Genomic DNA, 20,974 nt, shown 5'->3' with positions numbered 1-20,974 from the left:
CTGCCCATTCCTCCTATTACATATGTAAAAAAGGAAAGCATTATCTGTCATAAATGTGAGGGAAGGTGTTTGGTCCTGTGGAGACTTGTTGCCCTCAGCTAAAGGGAATGCTAGAAGGATGAGGCTGGAGTAGGTGGGTAGGTGGGGGAGGCAAAGGGGTAATGGGAAAGAGAGATTTTGGAGGTGAGACTGGGAAGGGGGACAACATTTGAAATGTAAATAAGTAAATCAATTAATCAAAAATGAAAGAAAAATATTTAAGAAAATTAGGCTGTATGTTATTAGACTCTTGTTTAATAACATAGTTCATGTTTCACTTCTATGGGTCTACCTAGCTGTACCTAGAAGCTAAAAGTTACTTTCAAGAAAACTATATTAAATTTTGTAGGCAAATAGATGGAACTAGAATATATCCTAAGTAAGGTAACCCAGACACAAAAGGAAAAGCATGACATGTACTCACTGAAAAGTAGATATTAGCCATAACTTTAATGGTATCCATGATATATACCACAGACCCAAAGAAGCTAAACAAGAAGAAAGGCCCAAGTGAAGATGATTGATTCTCACTAAGAAGGGGGGATAAACCAGTCATAGGAGGCAGAGGGAGAGAGGGAACTAACTATATGGGAGAAGGGTTGAGAGGGGAATGTGGGTGTCAGGACCATGTGAAGGGAGAAACAGGAAAGAGAACCAGAGGGCCAGGAGAATGAATCGAAATTTGCAGCTGCCTGAGATGGACTAGAAGGGTAAACTGTAGGAAGCCCTAGAGACCTTGCATGAGGCCTCTAGCTGAGAACCCAAACAGTGGGGACATGAAACCAGAAGAGGCTACCTCCTGTAGCCAGGCAAGACCACCCAGTGGAGGGATAAGGACAGAAAACCACCCACAAACCTTTACACCCAATATTCGTCCTCTCTAAAAGCAAAACAGGTACAAAAAAGGAGCAGACTGAAGGAATGGCTAACCAATAACTGGCCCAACTTGAAACCCATCCCACGAGCACAGAACAATCCCTGACATTATTAATGATACTCTGTTATGTTTGCAGACAGGGACCTAGAATAACTGTACTCCAAGAAGCTCTACCAAGCAGTTGACAAAAAAATGGACACAGATACATACAGCCAAACATTGGATGGAGGTCCAGGACTCTTAAGCTAGAGTCTTGGGAAGTACCCAAGGCCCTGAAATAGATAGGACCACCATAGAAAGATCAATAGTGTCAAGTAACCTAGACCCTTGGCAGCTCTCAGAGACTGAACCACCAACCAAAAATTATACAGGGAGTTGGCTGCACTGAGTTTTCCCCAACATATAAAGCTGCCTTTTCTGGCAAAGAGAGAATGCACCTAATTCTGCAGAGACGTGATGAACCAGATTAGTGGAATAACCAGGGAGAGGGGACCTAAGCCACTCAGAGGAGAAGGGGAGGTGGGATGGGGGGGAGGGATGGGAAACAGCCTTTATGATGTAAATATATAAATGAATTAAGAAAAGTTATACTTTTAAGGCAAGTCATTTGATCCATTATACTATTGTGTTATTTCTTTATTCATAATTTTTGAACTGCCTTCATGGAACTGGAGATAAACTAATAAATTAAAAAGAAGGCTATTAATGTATTTAATATGAAAATTTTTATCTCTGTGTATAGGGGTATACATATGCATATTTGTATGTGTGTATGTATGTGTGTGTTTGTATGTATGTGCTTGGGAATGGAGGTATATCAACTCCAGGGATTCTTATTCATGTATTCAACACTTACATGGCAAGCACTTTACACAAAGAACCATAGGCCCTGGTCCTATTATTTTATTTTGTCTTATTTTTAAGATTTATTTTACGTGTATGAAAGTTTTGTCTGTATATATGTCTTCTTGCCATGCTCCTGGTGTTCACAGGTATCAAAAGAAGGCATCACGATTTTCTGAAACTAGATTTATAGGTGGTTGTGTGTCATCATGTGAATGCTGAAAACTAAACCCAGTACGCTGCAAAAGTAACTAGTAATCTTAAACATTGAGCCATCTCCCCAGGTTTTCCTATTTTATTTTGAACTGAAAACATTTTTATGTTCAATTTATATTTTCAGCTAAAAATGTGAAAATCTTGATACATTGAGTTCAAGGTCACACATCTTGGAAAAAGCAAAAAGTTATATCAACTATTTTGTAGAGTAAACATAAACGAAATTAGAACTTTTATCAAAATCACCTTACTGCTTAAAACACACATCTGTGATATAAAAAATTAGCATTTTCGATGTAAATGTTTTACCCATACATTCATTTTTAATTCTTCAGTTCAGTGACAGTTTCTACTGCATACTGCTTTTATAGATGCTAGAAGTTTAAACAAAAGGAACAATTCAAACTAAGCACATTACCTACATTTCCTATAGCAATACAATGCTATCATTGATCAGAATTATGAGTCTTAACCAACCAGATTTTGTGATAGAAAGAACTTGTTAGTAAAGAGTTATGTGCCAGTTACTTTTTGTTTAAATACGTTTTGTCTTTTTTTTGTGAACCATAGCCTTTGACAGCTAATATATTTCCTCAACCCTTAGACCCTTAAGTACATTTTTGTGTTAGCTATTGAGTGATTCTGTCTGGCATTTATAAAATTTACAACTATACATTGAAATGTACACAGTTTGGGGCTGTTTAATTTTAGTGGGTTTAGTTTACTTCTAAGATTTTAATAATTCTGATTTTAAAATGTTTTAAATAATGTAAGCATAAAATTAATTATCACTTACATATGAGATGTACAAGAATAAAGAATCAAAAGTAATCTAAGTAATAAAATTTAGGACTATCTTACATTTACTTGGTAATAGTAAACTAAAAGTCATTATGTGAAAAAAGTGATAAGATTTACAAACTAATTTTTTTTAAAGTATTGATTTATAAATTACTAAATTGTTAAATTTCCAACATATAAGGTTCCATGTAGGAATATTCATAATAAGTATATACATTGTAACTGATTATTCAATTATGAATACTAACCAGGATTGTGATAATTACAATGAAGTCAAAAGTTACTTGATCCTATTAATGTTACATTTTAATAAAACATAACATTAATAAAGATCCATTTATAAATCTTGTATTATTGTTTTTCCCCACTGGAGGTGCACTTTGATAACAGCCTCAGTTTTAAGGGACTTAAAAGACATAAACATTTAATTGACCTCTTTTATTTCTGTTCAACAGAGATCAGAAATGAAAATCTGGAGAGAAACCAAACTCAAATAAACTTAAAGTTGAAAGGATAAATTTCTAAGTAATACTTCATTTTACAATTAACAAATAAGGATATATTTGTACTGAAACACTTCTGAGACTCTTGAGGGAACTGTTTCAAAACATTTACACTTTATTGTATATTTTTTATTATATCATTAATGAACTTAATGTCTCATCTGATATTATATGCTGTATTGAGATAAAGTTAAATAAACAGTATATCTTTGGCAATAAAATTGACAGTTGAATGCTTGTCTCTATAACATATATGTGTATATATTTGTTTGATGAATCATTCTAAATAATTTTAATATCACTAAAGAGTGGTAGAAAATATTTTAAAAATCTGGATTTTAAAGACTATACTTTAAAGCAAATGTAACTATATGGTTATTTACTTTATTTCAAATTTAGGTATTAATCAATGTGAAAGATCTATAAACATAAGAACAAGAGCCTAAATGCATTAATTATGTAAAATAGACTCTGGACTAAAACATCTTTTGATGTTGATAGAAAAAAAACACAATGCTTTAGGGATGCACTTAAACATATTTTAGCTTTGATTAGAACCGATCAAGAGGCCTTGAATAAAAAGTTCCTTGAATAAAAAAGCAGTTCCTGAGGGGAGACCTGGAAAAGGATAACATTTGAAATGTAAATAAAGAAAATATCCAATAAAAGAAAAGAAAAAAATGAAAAAAAAACTGCAAAGCATCAAGTAAAAAAATGAAAGCTAGGCAGAGAGATAGTTTAATATCTTAAATCTATTTTAATAGCTCTTTGTATAGTATATTGAATATACATGTTTTACATAGATACACATATATGTATAGATATATGATAAATAGATGAATAAATGATAGATAATACTGAGATATTTAGGAAATTTTTTACAATATTTGTTTTCTGTATGTAATTTTTATACATAAGTAGATAGATTTAGAAATAAAACAGTCCTAACTAGAAAGAATTCTGGGGATTTAAAAATACATGGTTTTTTTTTTAGCATATCTGGATTTTTCCCTAAATACTCTTACACTTAATTTTTTTTCTTTAGAAAAGTAATGTTCCCTTTGGTTTTGGCTTCGTCTCTGAGAACTCTTAGGGGTCCAGGTTAATTGAAACTTTTAATACTCCTGTAGATTTTCTATCCCCTTTAAGGCCCTCAATCCTTCCCCAAATTTTTCCATAAGAGTCCCTGGGTATCAGAAGGAGGGCAGTATTTGGAATCTAATTAAATAAATAAATAAAATTCCTTCCAGTTTCCATCTGTGCCTTGAAGCTAATCCTGTGCCACAGCTCTACATACCCAAATCCCAGCCAGAGAGAACTGGTCTCCCAGTTGTGCCGTCACATCTAAATTAACAGATGAGAACAACACTATTGCTCCAATACCTGCCGGGAGCCCACAGGGCACAGGAGCCACAGAGCAGCCATAGACAGTATCATTCCTGTTTCCATCTGTGCCCTTGAGCTAACACTCTGCAACAGCTCTCCTTACCTAAATCTAGCCTGGATTGAGCTGGTCTACCAGGATTGCTGGCATACCTAAGGTCACAGGCTCATAAGCTCACGATCTAACAAGAGGGACAAGCTCCAGTCAGAGACAGCAAAAACAGCTAGAACCAAAGATAACCAGACGTCAAGAGGCAAGGTCAAGAAACTAAGCAATAGAAACCAAGGCTACTTGGCATCATCAGAACCCAGTTCTCCCACTACAACAAGTAATGGATAACCCAACACACTGGAAAAGCATGATTCAGGTTGAAAATCATATCTTTTAATGATGATAGAGGACTTAGATAAGGACATAAATAACTTGCTTAAAGAAATACAGAAGAACACTGGTAAAGAGGAAGAAACCCTTAAAGAGGAAGTATATAAATCCCTTAAATAAATAAAGGAAAACATAACCAAATAGGTGAAGGAGTCAAACAAAACCATCTAGGATCTAAAAACGAAAATAGAAACAGAATTATACAAAAAATCAACAAAAACATGAACTGGGTCTTTGAGAAAATCAAGATAGATAAACCCTTAGCCATACTAACCAGAGGGCATAGAGACAGTATCCAAATTAATAAAATCAAAAATAAAAACCTAGGAAATTCAAAAAATCATCAGATCCTACTACAAAAACCTATACTCAACAAAACTGGAAAATCTGGTTAAAATGAACAGTTTTCTAGACAGATACCAGACCCCAAAGTAAAATCAGGATCAGATAAATGATCTAAATAGTCCTATAACCCCTAAAGAAATAGCAGCAGTCATTAAAAGTCTCCCTACAAAAAAAAAAAACAAGGACTAGATCATTTTATTTCAGAATTCTATCAGACCTTCAAAGAAGACCTAATACCAATACTCTTTAAATTATTTCACAAAATAAAAACATATGGAACACTATCCAATTTGTTCTATGAAGCCATAATTACACTTATACCTAAACTACACTAAGACCCAGCAATAAAAGAGAACTTCAGACCAATCAACCTTATGAATATCAATGCAAAAATACCCAATAAAATTCGTGCAAACCAAATCCAAGAACACATCAAAATGATGATTCATCACAATCAGATAGGCATCATCCCAGTGATACAGGGATGGTACAATATACAGAAATCCATCAACATAATCCACTACATAAAATCTCAAAGAAAAAACAACCACATGATCATTTCATCAGATTCTGAAAAACCATTTGACAAATTCAACACGCCTTCATGGTAAAAGTCTTGGAAAGATCAGGAATTCAAGGCCCATACCTAAACATAGTAAAAGCAATAAACAGCAAGCCAGTAGCTAACATCAAACTAAATGTAGAAAAACTTGAAGCAATCCCACTAAGATCAGGGACTAGACAAGGCTGCCTAATCTCTCTCTACCTATTCAATATAGTATTTGAAGTCCTAGCCAAAGCAATTAGACAACAAAAAAGATCAAAGGAATACAAATTGGAAAGGAAGAAGTCAAATTATCACTATTTGCAGATGATATAATAGTATACTTAAGTGATGCCAGGAAAGCAAGATGCTCCCAGGACAGAGTGGGGATGAGATTAGATGAAATATCCAACAAAAGGGAGGGATAACCTGTAGAGACCATATCCAGAGGTTAGACTTGGCTCCAGGCTGAGGTATGGAGTCACCCACTCATCTCTAATTTTTAATCCAGAATTGCTCCTGTCTAATGAAAATATGGAGACATGTGGAGCAGAGACTGAAGGAAAGGCTATCCAGAGACTGCCCCATCTGGGGATCAATCCCATTTATATTTGCAAACCTCGATGCTATTGTGGATGTCTGGGGAGTGCTTTCTAAAAGGAGCCTGATATAGCTGTCTTTTGAGAGGCTCTGTCAGAGCCTGACAAATACAGAAGTAGATGCTTGGTGCCAACCAATGGACTTGGCATGAAGACCCTGATGAACAAGTTGGAGAAGAGAGTGAAGGAGCTGAGGGGGTGTCCAGCCCCATGGTAGGAGCAATAGTGTCAACAGGCCAGATACCCCAGAGCTCCTAGGGACTTGACCACCAATCAAAGAGTAGACATGGAGGGACCCATGGCTCCAGCCATGTAAGTTGCAGAGGAAGGCCTTGTTGGACATCAGTGGGAGGAATGGCCCTTGGGCCTGAGGGGCTTTGTTGCCCCAGTTTAGGGAAATGTCATGGCAGGGAGGTAGGAGTGAGTGGGTAATTGGGGAAAACCCTCATAGAGGTAGGGGTTGGGGGGGGGATAGGATATAGGTTTTCTGTAGGGGAAACCAGGAAAAGGGATGACATTTGAAAGGTAAATAAATAAAATATCCACAAAGGAGAAAAAAACATGGGAGTAAGAAAATATTTTCTAAGTATAATGTACATGAAATAATACATTTTTTTGTTTAAGCTAGATTATACCTAAAATTACAAAATAATCTGAATTCAATAGTTAGTAAATTATTTACACACTAATTGACATTTTAGTACTATTATGTGCTATGCTACTTTATATTCTACAAATCATCATATATTTAATATTCTCCACCATATTATTTAATTTCAGTTAGTTAATATGAAACTATATATTGACCTGATTTTCCCTAGAATTTTTCTATATTTTCTATTTTTGATATATATGACACTGATATAAATATATGTATATGTGTATATATTATATTACCTTAGTTATGATCAAATGCAATTTTTCTATGCTGGGCTTCAATAGAAGTACAGCAGATTAGCAATAATATAATTTCAACCTATGCTGTAAGACAGCAAGTCTTTTATAAAAATATTATTGTTGACCCAATTACTTTCCAAGAGTAAAATTTACTAACATATATGGATGAATCAAATATGTTTTTAAGCTACCTTTCCCACAGAATACATGCCACTTTCATGACAGGAAAATTTTTCAAGTCAATGTGCATTCAGTTAATGTCACCCATGTCATAGAGTTTTGTGTGCCCTGGGCAATCCTTTGTATTCTATTCTCATTATTTTTAACGAGCACTCAGAACAGTATTTTTTTATGATGCTATACAAATGCCAAAGTATTTTAGGTGAAATACATAGTTTAGTTGTATCTTATGTGCTAACCAAAAAAGAAAGGATATACAGCATTTCTACAAATTATTGAAAACCCTATATCATTTGATGGTATTTTTTAAGATTTCAAGTGAAAATAAACATATTTTAACCAAGATGAAATCTTCCCAGTGGGTTTGTTTCATTTAAATTTGTTAATCAATTTTCAAGACAAATATAATACTGCATTAAATTGTTCTGTGGTAAAGTTGATAGAATTATTTCTTAAACCAAGTCCAGCATTTTAAAATTTGACAGTTTTTCAAAATGTCCAGTAGAAAATGAAAGAATAGTTTTATTATCTGATTTCAGTTTTCTATGATCCCATTTTAAATTTACCTGTTACTATTATATCCTAAATAAACCCTTTGTATTTAGGATCACCTGTACAATATGACAGTCACTCAGAATATATGGATATTAAAATAAAATGAAAGATTAAACAGATTCAGTGGATAAAAATAATTACAACAAGTTTGGATGAAGACTTTATAGGAATTTAGGAAGACTGGAGGAAAGTGAGTGGTAGAAAATTATCAAAATATATCATATACATGAAATTCTTAACAAAATAACTAAAAGTATAAATGATACAATATACACAAAAATAATTCAGTTCCTTGGTTTCACTACCGATTTTTCAAGCACTTCAGTAGCATATAATTAAAGGCTATACTTTTGCCTATCAAAGACTAAGAATGTTTACCATTGCAGAAAGTTTTGTTAAAAAAGAGTTCCCTCAGAGAGTCAATCTTGTTGTATATTTCACAACTAAAAGTGTTTAGTTTTACATTTTTAAATAGTCAAATATTCGAATATATCTCTATAACATTTTATGCATGCCGTTTTACTTTATGCTTAGTGCTTATTTTTCAGACTTCTACCTTATATGTAATTATAGCATGTATTATTTTAAAGAGAGAGAGAGAAAAGACAGACAGTTGGCTATTTGTTAGTAAATGTGCTGACAGTGAAAGAAAAAAGTGTATATAAAATTCTGATTAGCATATTTCCACTATTGTTATAAATATATGAGAAAAGTAAATACCACTGTACAGACCTATTCTAAAAAAAATGTTTATCAGCAAATCTTTTAAACCCTCTGTTTTATATCACTACTCCAAATAAATACTTCCTTGTTAGAATTAATTCATACACCCAAATATCTGTATTTATTTGAGTTTACTCAAAACTGTGGTTTTCAGTTTGCTTATAAAGATATGTATCTTATAAAAACAACAAGGTCTGTTGAGAATTTTACTCATATTATACATCCTCTGGGTAAAATCTACAGATTATAACCATCAAAATTATATATATACATATATTTGTGTATGTGTGTGTATGTTTGTGTGTGTATGTGTGTGTGTGTGTTCTTTCACTACTCTTCATTAGTCATAATGTCAATAGCATTTTGGTTGTATAAATTTAAGTGTCTCATCTATATCAATATTATATCTGAAAATATGCTTAATATCTGAAGACAACTATGTATATTTTATTATTTCACATACCAATAACTGAGGTTTTAACTATTCTGTAAATCTTTCCAGTAATTAAAAAATTCCATGTACTGTATGCACTTAAGTGAAACCTCTGTGCACATATAATGAATATGTAGTATTTTATTCATTTTTCCATTCTCTGTCCAATGTACAAGACTCAAACCAAGACAAACTAAGTTTTTAGATTAACTGAAAAAAAAAACTTGAAAAAACCCTACTTATCTTTTTGTATAATAGAAAAAAATGAAAGTTTTATTCTCAAACAATTCAGACAAAACAAAAATTTATAGAACTAAAAGAGTGTTTAGTCTCACTTTGAGGACAGAAAAGATGGTTAGAGGTCTAACCTTGACTTGAAATCATCCTCAAAACTTTATCAGTAATACAAATATATTCAGAAATTCTAGCTTTAAAAAAGACTTTGAAATGACTATATGTTGGCAGGATATGAGAGGAGTAAGGGTCAGTTAATTGGGATATCTGTTATCATATTTTATTATATACGTGCATGAAAATCTCAAGAGCAATATCCTAAACACCTCTCATGATTTTAACATCTTTTCAAGTACCAAGATTTAGCATATTGTCCCAAATAATCTTTTTAAAATAAATTGCCTCATGTAATCATTCTTAATATTTAAAATTGTGTGTTTAGGTAAAATTTATGACAGAGTCATAACTAGATTGAGTAAAACTCAGATCCCAAGTAATATGTTGTTTCAAAAATAGCAGAGCTGAGATCCTTGTCTGTGGAAACACAAATACTTGGAAAAGAATATATATACAGTCCAGGTTAAAAAAAAAAAAAACATGTGATTGCTAAATGTACATTCATGACTTTTCTCTAATATGCTTTGCATAAACATAGAAAGTTAAAATGGTTTATTCAAAAGTCTAAAATATTGTTTATCCTATAAGAATATTGATATCTGTAACAAAATATTTTTAAAACATACCTTAATTAGGTGGTAATTTTGGACTCCATTTATTCCAATATCAGGATCAACGGCTGCCGGAAGAGAATATCGAGAGTTTATAGCCGAGTTCTCTGGAATTGATATGTTGATAACAGTTGTTGGGAATAATGGTGCATTATCATTTATGTCTTCTATCAGAAAGCGTATCTTAACCAATCTAAATATTTCATCTGGCAAAACAGCAACCTCTACTTCGTAAAAGCAACGGGCATCCAATACGACTCCAGCACATAATTTCTCACGATCAATGCGTGCGCCAGTAGTGAAGATCTCTCCAGTACCCTCTTCAATGCGAATCAATGGTACATCTCCGGTTTTGTAAACTAATTTGAACTGCATAGGAGTGGTTAAGGACTTGTCGGGAATAAGCGACAAGTTGAGGTCTCTCAACAAATCGCCTATCAGGACGTTTTCTGGCATTTCTTCTTGGACTGTATAATTCTTCTCCTGGGCGCCAGACTGAAACACGACGCATGCTAACAGGACCGCAAATATATACGTCCCGGACAACAAGTCCATACCAATCTGGATACAAAGGGTAACTGTTTTTTCAGCCCACGATATACTGACAAAGAGAAAAGAAAACAGAGGGAAGAAGGATAGAGAGAGGGGGAAGAAGAGAGAGAAAAAAATAATTAGAAAGCCAACTATAAATCTGCATGTTAACAAAAAGCTACTTAAAATTAAAATCATTAAATGAAATATTAGCATTAGTGATAAGTAAATGACAAACTCATTTTGAATCAAGTTATTATTAATTTCTATAGTAAGAGAAAAAATGAAGCATCACTTATGGTAGATAACAGAGATGGTATATTAAAAATAGTGTTCACAACTGAGGATATTTATGTATTTAATATTTGAAGATATTTAAAAGAAATATAAGCAATTTAAATATTTGATTCAATGGTCAAGGAAAAGTGAAGAGGTATTTGTTACAATCACAAAATACCATTGTTTCTTTGTTTTACTGAAGATTTCAATCACAATTATTTTAGTGTTAATGAGTATTTTATATAACATTCCATATTTTCAGTTCTGTGCATAAAATGTACAATTTTTCAGATGAAAGTAGGTAAAACACATTCCCCCACAAAGAACTTGGTGAAGTCTGAATTCAAAGCAAACATGGTCTAAGATAGCAAATGGGTTATATGACAACTATCTAAATACAGGAAAGAAATTGTGATATGAAAAGCAGAATTGATTCTTGTTTTGATGAAAAAAAACAGTAAATATAAATTACAGAAATTCAAATTCAGATTATTATACATATCTCCTTTTTTAGAATTTGGAGAACATAGTTTATTGTTATTGTTGTTGTTGCTATTGTTGTTTTTTAGGGAACAGTAAAAACCATTGAGGGTACTAATAAGACATAGAAGTAAGATAAAAGTTTATGAAGACACATTATGGTTAGAACTATAAATCTCTAAATAACATGCAAGTAATAGGAGATACAGGTTAAAATAAGTTCTAAATTTGAAATTTATGTTTATAGTCTAAAAAATGAAAATTCATGCTAAAAAATGACATAAGAATAGACAAGATAAAGAATACCTGGACTAGTTTTGAAAATAAGAAAAGTAATTGCTTTGTATATAAAGATTTCAGAAAGTATTGTTATTGCTTTTTATTACATTTAAATCATAAAACAATATCAGGTGATAGTTTTGTTCATCTCAACTTGATCAAATTTTCCTATGATAATATACAACTCATTACTTCATACAATCAAAACATGTGATAGATGGATGCAGGAGGAAGACTGAAATAGGATAACCAAAGAGGGAGGAGGAGGGGAAATGTTCTTAATACATAGGAATATATTTAAAATTAGGACCATTTGAGTCATCTTTGGGAAACTTAAAACAGTAGAAGCTTCATAAAATATATACATATATAGAAGTGATATAAATGAAGTTGCCAAATAACCAGGAAGACAGAGCCACATCTGGCCAACTTTAATCACCAAATGAAGCTTCCAGCATTGGGAATCAATAACATTAAATTGAATCATAGACCAAAAAAGTCATTATGGGAACTCTCAAAAAAAAGAAGCTATTACAAAAGCTGTAAGTTGCTCTCTACACACTGATGGTAAGATGCTATTGCTGAAAACAACACCTACATAACCGATTGAACACAAAGAAGTCAAGATGGTACCTATCTAGAACTGTCTCCCCTATGGAATAGTATTTATAGTACTCTACATCAACACAAGTAATGTGCCTGTAAGATAAGCTGGTGCAATAGTGTCAAAATGCTTGTGGAAGTAAATATTTTATTTGACTTGAATGAAACTCATACCTAGTGCTGTTCTGCTGAAAAAAAAAAAAAAACTGACACTAGAAAGGCCAATAACCTAAGAGAAAACCAAATACTACTGTTTAGTTGAAAGAGAAATCAATAAAATTATTTTTTGTTATTTAATTGGACATTATATTTACATTTCAGATGTTATTCCCTTACCCCATTTCCCCCATCCCATCCCCCCTCCTCCTGCTTCTAGGAGGATACACCCCCCAACTCCTACCTCCCCACCCTCAAATTTACCCACACTCAGTGTCCAGCCTACATGGGACCAAGGACTTACTCTCCCAATTATGCCCAATAAGGCCATCCTCCCCTACATATACAGCTGGAGCCATGGGTCCCTCCCTATGTGCTCCCAGGCTGGTGATTTAGACCCTGGGAGCTCTGGTTGGTTGGTATTGTTGCTCTCCTCATGGGGCCACAAATCCATTCAGCTTCTTCAGCTTCTTCAGTTCCTTCTCTCTAACTCCTACATTGGGAACCCCTTGATCAGTTCTATCGTTAGCTGTGAGCATCTGCCTTTGAATATGTCTGAATCTGGCAGACCTCTAAGGAGACAGCTATATCAGTCTCCTGTCAGCATGTACTTCATGATACCCTGCTATATTCTTTAGATCATTGCCTTTCTATGCGATCATCAGAACAGTTTCCTTCTGTAGCATATGATACAGCATTGTGTCTATTAAATGCCTTATCTGTGAGATCAGGGCACTACATGGAAGAGGAGGCAGAAAAGGCAGAAAGAGTGCAAAAGTCAGAGGGGCTGGAGGACACTAGGAGAAAAAGGTTCTATATCAATGTAGTCAAAGACCTATGAACTAACAGTTACTGAGGCAGCATGCACAAGTCCTGAACAGGTCTTCACCAAGTCCTCTGCATATACTGAGTGCAACAAGTGGGACTCTATTTCTTGTGCCTTCTCTTAGCCTTTTCTCCTTCTGTCTGTTCCATTTGTACGATTCTAACCTGTTTTTGTTTTATCCTGTTTCATTAATTTAAGTTTATTAAGAGGCTGAAGAGATGGTTCAGATGTTAAGAGCACTTGTTGCTCCTGCAGAATACCTGGCATTGATTTGATCCACATGCCTGCTCACAACTATCTATAACTCCAATTCCAAGATATCTGAAGCCCTCTTCTGAGTTTTGAGGCCACTACATTCATTTGATGCAGGCAAAACCTTCATAAACATAAAATAAAAGGAAACAAATTTTTCAAGATAGTAAATACAAAAGTTTCTTCTTGCTTTGTTCCTTTTTAAGGGTGTGTATATGTGTATATGAATGTGTGTATGTTTGTGTGTGTGTGTGTGTGTGTGTGTATGTATTTAAATGGGAGTGAGGATGCATTCAAAAGCCAAGATATTAAATCACCCTACTACTGGAGTTACTCAAAATGGATGTTGAAAATCAAAGTTGAGTCTTTTAGAAGAGCAACATGACAAGTACTCCTGATGTCTGAGACATCTCCCTGGTCCCTATTTCCCTAATCCATTGATAAAATTCAACAATTAACAAATTTCTAAAAATTTCTTCTTTCATTTTTGGCATTCTTTATTTCTATGTCAATTTTACATATTTTATATAGCCATTTGACAAATTAAGCAACATTTAATATCAAAAATTTAAAAATATTAGTGTGTAATGTTATATAATAAAATATGAATCCTGTATACCAGTACACTACACACTATGAAATGTCACATCTTTATAACTAAATATGAGTAATTGTTGCTATATTAAAGCACACAGCAGCTTTAAAATATCACTATATAGAGACACTTAAAATTCCATTACTGAAAAATATTAATGCAGACAGGTATCTAATGATATTCTTAACTCAGTATTTATTAGGAAATAGCAACATTAACAATGTTTCAGCAATGATTCTAAACACAGTGAAGCATGATATAAATAGTTTTTGTGTGACTATAACTGCCAGAAAATGTGCTATTAACCCATCTGCTACATAGCTAGACATCTGCATTTAAAAATATATAAGCATATATAAATGGTGAATGACATGAACTTAGAAAAATGAAAAATTTACATTTTAGTCAGTAATAGAATAAGCAAATATTTTTAACAAAAGTAATATTTTATATCATGAACTACCTAAGTGTTAAAAATATATGTTATAAAGTATGATCATAGATACTCTGAAACATACATTTTATATCTAAGAAATTTTGTTTAGATGTTAGTATCATTTATAAGTGACTGAGATATAACAGTGAGGAAAATGAATACTGAAGATATGCTTGATCTTAGTAAACAATAGCAGAAGACTATTTTTGACAATTGTGTATTTTTAGCATCATTCAGTCAATGATGAGAAGTGGGATTACACAATATAGAAACCTGTTCAAGATCTGGCCTCCTGTGAATTACTGATTTTTAGTATTATGAATGTGTGATTAAAAATACTCTGTTGATACCAAGAGCAAATGTGTACACATGTATGTATTTTCTATACTCTGAATCTAGGACACTTAAAAAGTGTGTGTCTGAATGATTTTATAAATATAATGCAAACATAAGCAGAATAAAAATGGGGCAGTGACAAATGAAATTAAAAGTGCCAGTCTATTCTTAGCCTACCCTTAGGAATTACACACTATTACAATTGGCAGAAAATTTATACAGACTATTAAAAAAACATTGCATACATATTGCACTATATCTAAACAAGAAAAAGAATTAAGACAATGACCTAATTCCATGAACTTGCTTTCTCTCAATTCATTCTAACTAACTTTAACTCTATTTTCAAACTAAACATTTTTAAATGATTTTGTCATTTGAAATTATTTCAGGGGTTTTAAAACCTAGAATAAAAGTATAGTATAAAAAAAAGATAATAATACTATTTTCTAAACTTAAATGAATATATAATGGAAATGTAATAAATGTCACTATTGTAAAATAATCTATAATATCTATAAATAATCTATAATATCTATAATCTATAATATCTACAAATAATATAAACTAAGAAAACATAAGCCAATGCAGCCAATATAAGCTCATAAAACCTATATCTTATGACTCTAAAGAATTCTAATTGAGATAATGCAATTGTACTTTTAATAAGAAAAATAGTAGATAACCTAAAAATGGCATCTACTTTCTCATTAGGAATTATTAACACAAGAATTGTGGGAGCTTTTTCTCTAGATCAAGATCTATTTATCAAAAGAGATTTCTGTGGCAAACATTGTTACAGGTACTAAGAAGCTATGTGTGAACAAAATATACAAGATTCCTTTTAACCTACAATATATACTTTATAATATTAACAGACTAGTCTACCTTTACTTCAGTGTTCAATTTCTTTATATTGGAGTCAAATCAAACTATTACAGGGTGTGAATATTCAACTTTAAATAAATTGTCTCCAAAATTTTATTCTATCACTTATATTAACTAATTGAAAATTTTATTGTTAACTTACATACTAGAGTTGAGTTCATAATTCTGGAAATAACCAATACTAAAATGTGGCTAAACATACCTGTGAAGAGGAACCTACATCCCAAGTTTAGGAATTTGTTACATTAAGTCAAATACTCAGGGAAAGTTTGCTTACACATATTCATATTGCTTATTTCTATTCATGAAAACTTATTCATAGATTTCATTTTTCTCCCCTCACATACTGTTCCTGCACATACTAATGATAATTTTTGAAATGAATATGGAAAGCAGAATGAAAGCAAAAACAGAATTAAAAATTTTTACTTGGCACAATAGTGCCATAATGTTTACATATTGTCCCTTTTGCCCACTAAACTATGGTTGTTTTATGTAGTGCTTTACACAGAACAAGGATCCTGGCAATCGGAGAACACCAACGCATAAATTCACTAGGCACCTCGGAAAATGTAATTAAAAAAGTACAAAACTGAAAAACTGAATATTCTTTAAATATTCTTTTTATGATCTGAAGAATTCAGACCCAAAAATAATATAAACAGAGATACACAGCCATTAATTTTTGCAATATTGAAAGTATAAATCACCAAGTAGTGTAGAGACATGTTTTCTTTTGCTTGGAAACAGATTCTGGATTTCAGGCTTTTAATGTATCCAGAGATGGCCTCAAAATTCTGTGCTCATTCAAATAAACTTTATGTCTTATCCCTATGAGTAGCTAAAACTACCAACATTCAACTACAAAGAAAGCACTTCAAATATTTGTCAAATTATGATATATTCCTAAATTACAATTCTACTTTCATTTGCAGTGTATTTTAATTAGCTATTTGTGAATGACTAGTTTACATAATATAATAGCAAGTTGTTAAATTTAGAAATATAAGCCAACAATGAAAGAAGTTACATCCTTATGTTTGTTGTTCATTCTCCAAAATCGCTCAGAAAACTTTTATAATATCTACAGGTAAAACATACCCTTCAATATCTGCAAGGTATTATATAGTTGTTTATTCATGTTCTTATAAACAAAAATATCCTTGGAAGACATAGTAAACAATAAAGTAGTTTACAGTGTTGAAAAAAAGTCATTGAGATAAGAGAAATGGCATAAAGAAATATACACCATTGTATCAATGTGAATGACCATTGCAAAATAGGAGCAGATATTTATCTGCCCTATTTGAGTTGAGTACTTCTTATATAACTCTGAAAGTTTACACATTTAAACAAAAGATTTAATGGAATGCAATTATAATTTATTTTGAATAAATTTCATTTCTTAAAGAGCTCTTTTATTGTATTCCATTTTATACAAGTACAATGTTCACATTTGGGGCTAAATTTCTGTGAGAAGTAGACTCTAATAATGTTTGCTTTTTTCTCTAAAATGTTATCAACTATTGATTCATTTGACCCGTTGAGAGTCAGTATATTATCTAACATGGTTTCAACATTGGTAAAAATCAACTTTGACACAGCACCATTTATAATGATTCACCTGCAATATTAATTTCCTTCACTTCATATCAGAATTAGGGAGTATTTGAGATAAGATTTTGAGGATTAATTGCAAATATATTGAAGATAGCAAGTATCACATACTTTTGCAGTCTTGGGACAAACTTCATTATGACCGTTTTAGTGTCAAAACCTTTAATGGAGTTGATAAATATGTGCAAGATATCCCGTACCAAATCAATTCTGAGTTAAAAATTCAAATGTCAGCTATCAATTGTTATTACACTTTAATTATATTAATTAAACATTTATGTAATTTCAATTACTTAAAACTATATTATTTAAACCAGTTTCATATTTAAACTTTATAACAAGTACATAACATGTATTAAATATATGTAGGAAATTATTTCTATACTAAATAAACAGTTATGAATCTATTTCATGTTTTAAAATGTTCTCAAGATGATCACTTTGTAATACTGTACAATTTTCTAACAGTTCTTACATGTATAAAAGAAAAATGCTTACATGCAAAATAAAAGATAAGTAAAAACAGAAAATGAGACATGGCCTAGGTTTTTTTAGTCACTATTATAGTACTACAATTTCTTAATATCAAAGAAATCAAGTGATAGGATGTATTGCTATTTAAGTAAAAGGTGCAGACACTACTATTAGAATTTTTTAAATATTTTAGAAATTTAACAATATTTGTTAGAAGGGTTTGTTTATGTATGTTTTAATACTTCACTGGGTATTTTTTGAGTTTCTTGTAATGAGTCTAGACATTTAAAGGTAAGTGATATCTTTATATAATGACAAATCTTCTGAATTGTTAAAATAATATAGTTCTAAACAGAAACATAGTTTGTATTCTATTTATTATTTCAATGTTTCTATTTGAAAAATAATATTTCAATACTAATTTCCCAGTTCCTAAAGAAATAAAATAATTGTGATATATGCCTGAAGGATTTTATCAAATTATCTCTACAGCATGGTGCCTAAGTACTTTTTATTTATATCAGCTGCTAATTTATCAAAATCATGATTTAAGTAAAAAAAAGCAAATGAAGTCTATCATTAAAATATTTCAACTGGCATTTTAAGGCATGATTGCATCTGACAGCAATCATGTAAAATGAATTCAGCTAAAATACTGATAGTAAAGAAGGGAGTAATATCTATCTTAAAATTATTTCCAGCGTTTTTGGAAGAACTTTATCTTTAATATCTGTATTTATTTCCCTGAGAACACAATGAAGCTCTTCCTGGCAAATTAATTTTGTAGTGACATTATCCATGTTCACAAAGTGAACATCACATACTCCTAATCAAGAAATATCTGGCAACTTTTTAAATGAGTCTTCCTGTCTGGTTTAACTGAATAAAGTATTTTAGCTTACATATTCATTTAAATAATTCAACAGTATTTCTGTCCATTTTATTTTTGATTTATTTTCTATCAGCTAAAAAAGTTTATTGAGAATGATTTTTTATTTTATTTAATAAATAAATAGAAAATAATTGAAAAACAGATGGTGCATGTAATCCTAATACCATATTTTATTGTATCTCCAGTAATAGTACACTTAAATTATGAATAAAATTAATCATACATAATTCTTCCTTGAAAAAGAGCATAACAGTTAGAAATAATGTCTTACTTATCTCTTCTTTATGTGTTTAATAAGTTCACTGGCTGGGTTCATCTAAGTCTAAAACATAATTTTAATTAATTTGTTAGGTGCTTATAACAAAGACAATCTATAGATAACAGTATTATACTCATAAGCTTTTCTCTTTTTCTATATTAATTTAAGAAAATGTCTTGTAGATTTATAAATATTTCTCAAATTTGTAGTTACTTCACGTTGTAGATCTGTATTAAAATTCTATATATAAACCAAATATCAACTTTATGAAAGTATTGTTTTGAGAATCAAAATATATTCATTTGAAATAAAGTATAAAATATGAAACATTGCAATTATCTCTCATTATATATATATATTATCCTCATATATTCTGATCATTCTACCTAATAAAAGAAATAATTAAATATTTCATTCTGTTTTTTTCTTTTTAGAGTTATTCAACTATTTAATGCAAATGACAGAATAATTTATCAGAACTGAAACTGTCTCATACTTGCTTTAACTGTCATTAACTCAACCAAATTGTGAACATGTGCTGCATTACCTCTTCCTATGAACTCACAAAAACTGAAACTTGAGCTATTTGTGGTAAAATTGCTTTAAGGAGCAATTTATCTCATATATAACAGAAGAAAAAAATCTTAACAATCAAGTTTTACTGTGCCTGCAAAAGGTTTATTTTCAACATTAAATTCATATTTTAATTATAAGTATATAGATATATGTAGTCCAATATAGTAGCCCTTGCCTAATAGAGTTGTCAAACCTAAAATTACGTTTTCAAATGCTATGATTTAGTTGCTTTGAGACACATTTCAGTCTTTAATAGTTATTGTGGATTATATAACATTTCTTTATATATAGTGTATATAATTTACTTCCATGCCCATTGGGTCTTGCCTCCATGTATGTCTGTGTGAGAGTGTCAGAACACCTGGAACTGGATTTACAGACAGCTGTGATGTGCCAAGTGTGGGCTGGGAATTGATCCTGGGTCCTCTGGAAGAACAACCAGTGCTCTTGACCACTGAGCCACTGCTCCAGTTCTTTTAAACAGTTTTTATTTAGGTCAAGAGGCCACTGTTCTTAATCTATGAAGGCACCTAGAAAAATATAATAATAAAAATGTGCTTTATTGTTAGGTGAGCAACAAAAAGGACTTCTAAAATAAAATTGTACATTAAAACTCTTGATTCACTTAGTAATAAACCCTGAAACTATTAAATAGTAACTATTTATTTTTATGCAATTGGCAACTCAGTAATAAAATGAAGGAAAATAAAACCCTCAATTTAACTTGCTGTTTTTTTTTAACTAATACATATACTGTTGTTAAATTGAAATATAATACAACTGACTTCCCACATGAAAAAAAAAACATTTACTTTGAAAAGTTATGATTCCTTTAGCATTTTTGTTAAGTTATAAAATTTTGATATATCTATGAAAATGGTATAATGAAACCTACTATCTTTTATAATTAATATATACTAATAAAAAATAATCTGTTGTGAGTTGTCATCCTTCATCACAATAAGCATTTTTGGCAAAACTTTCTCTATCAGTTAATTTTTTTGTAAATATGGGATGTTTTTTTAATTTAGCCTTTATCTTTAATCTTTTTTTACAATCCAGTCATTATCCCACTCCTTGTCTGCCTTTTCACAATTCCTCATCTCATTCCTGCTTCCTCCTGTCTCCAAGAGGATGTCCCCACCTTCTCTCTCCACTAGACTGAACCTGTCCTCCACACTCCCTGGGGCCTTAAGTCTCTCCAGGGTTAGGT

General features: G+C 31.6%; 1 protein-coding gene across 3 annotated transcripts in view; it reads right to left on the bottom strand.

Moving 5' to 3' along the window:
- Pcdh11x (protocadherin 11 X-linked) overlaps positions 1-20,974 on the bottom strand; it is a 497,227-nt gene that overhangs the window by 444,415 nt on the left and 31,838 nt on the right. For all 3 annotated transcript variants that reach the window (XM_034485675.2, XM_076919132.1, XM_076919133.1), the window contains one exon: positions 10,298-10,883. In XM_034485675.2, coding sequence (XP_034341566.1) covers positions 10,298-10,837 — 540 coding nt within the window. In that variant the 5' untranslated portion in view covers positions 10,838-10,883. The remainder of the gene's footprint in view (positions 1-10,297; positions 10,884-20,974) is intronic.

Source organism: Arvicanthis niloticus, chromosome X (assembly GCF_011762505.2).
Source record: "Arvicanthis niloticus isolate mArvNil1 chromosome X, mArvNil1.pat.X, whole genome shotgun sequence".
In the NCBI taxonomy this organism is placed as follows: domain Eukaryota; kingdom Metazoa; phylum Chordata; class Mammalia; order Rodentia; family Muridae; genus Arvicanthis; species Arvicanthis niloticus.
Note: the sequence above shows the minus strand (reverse complement) of the source record. Positions and strands in the feature narration are given on the sequence as shown.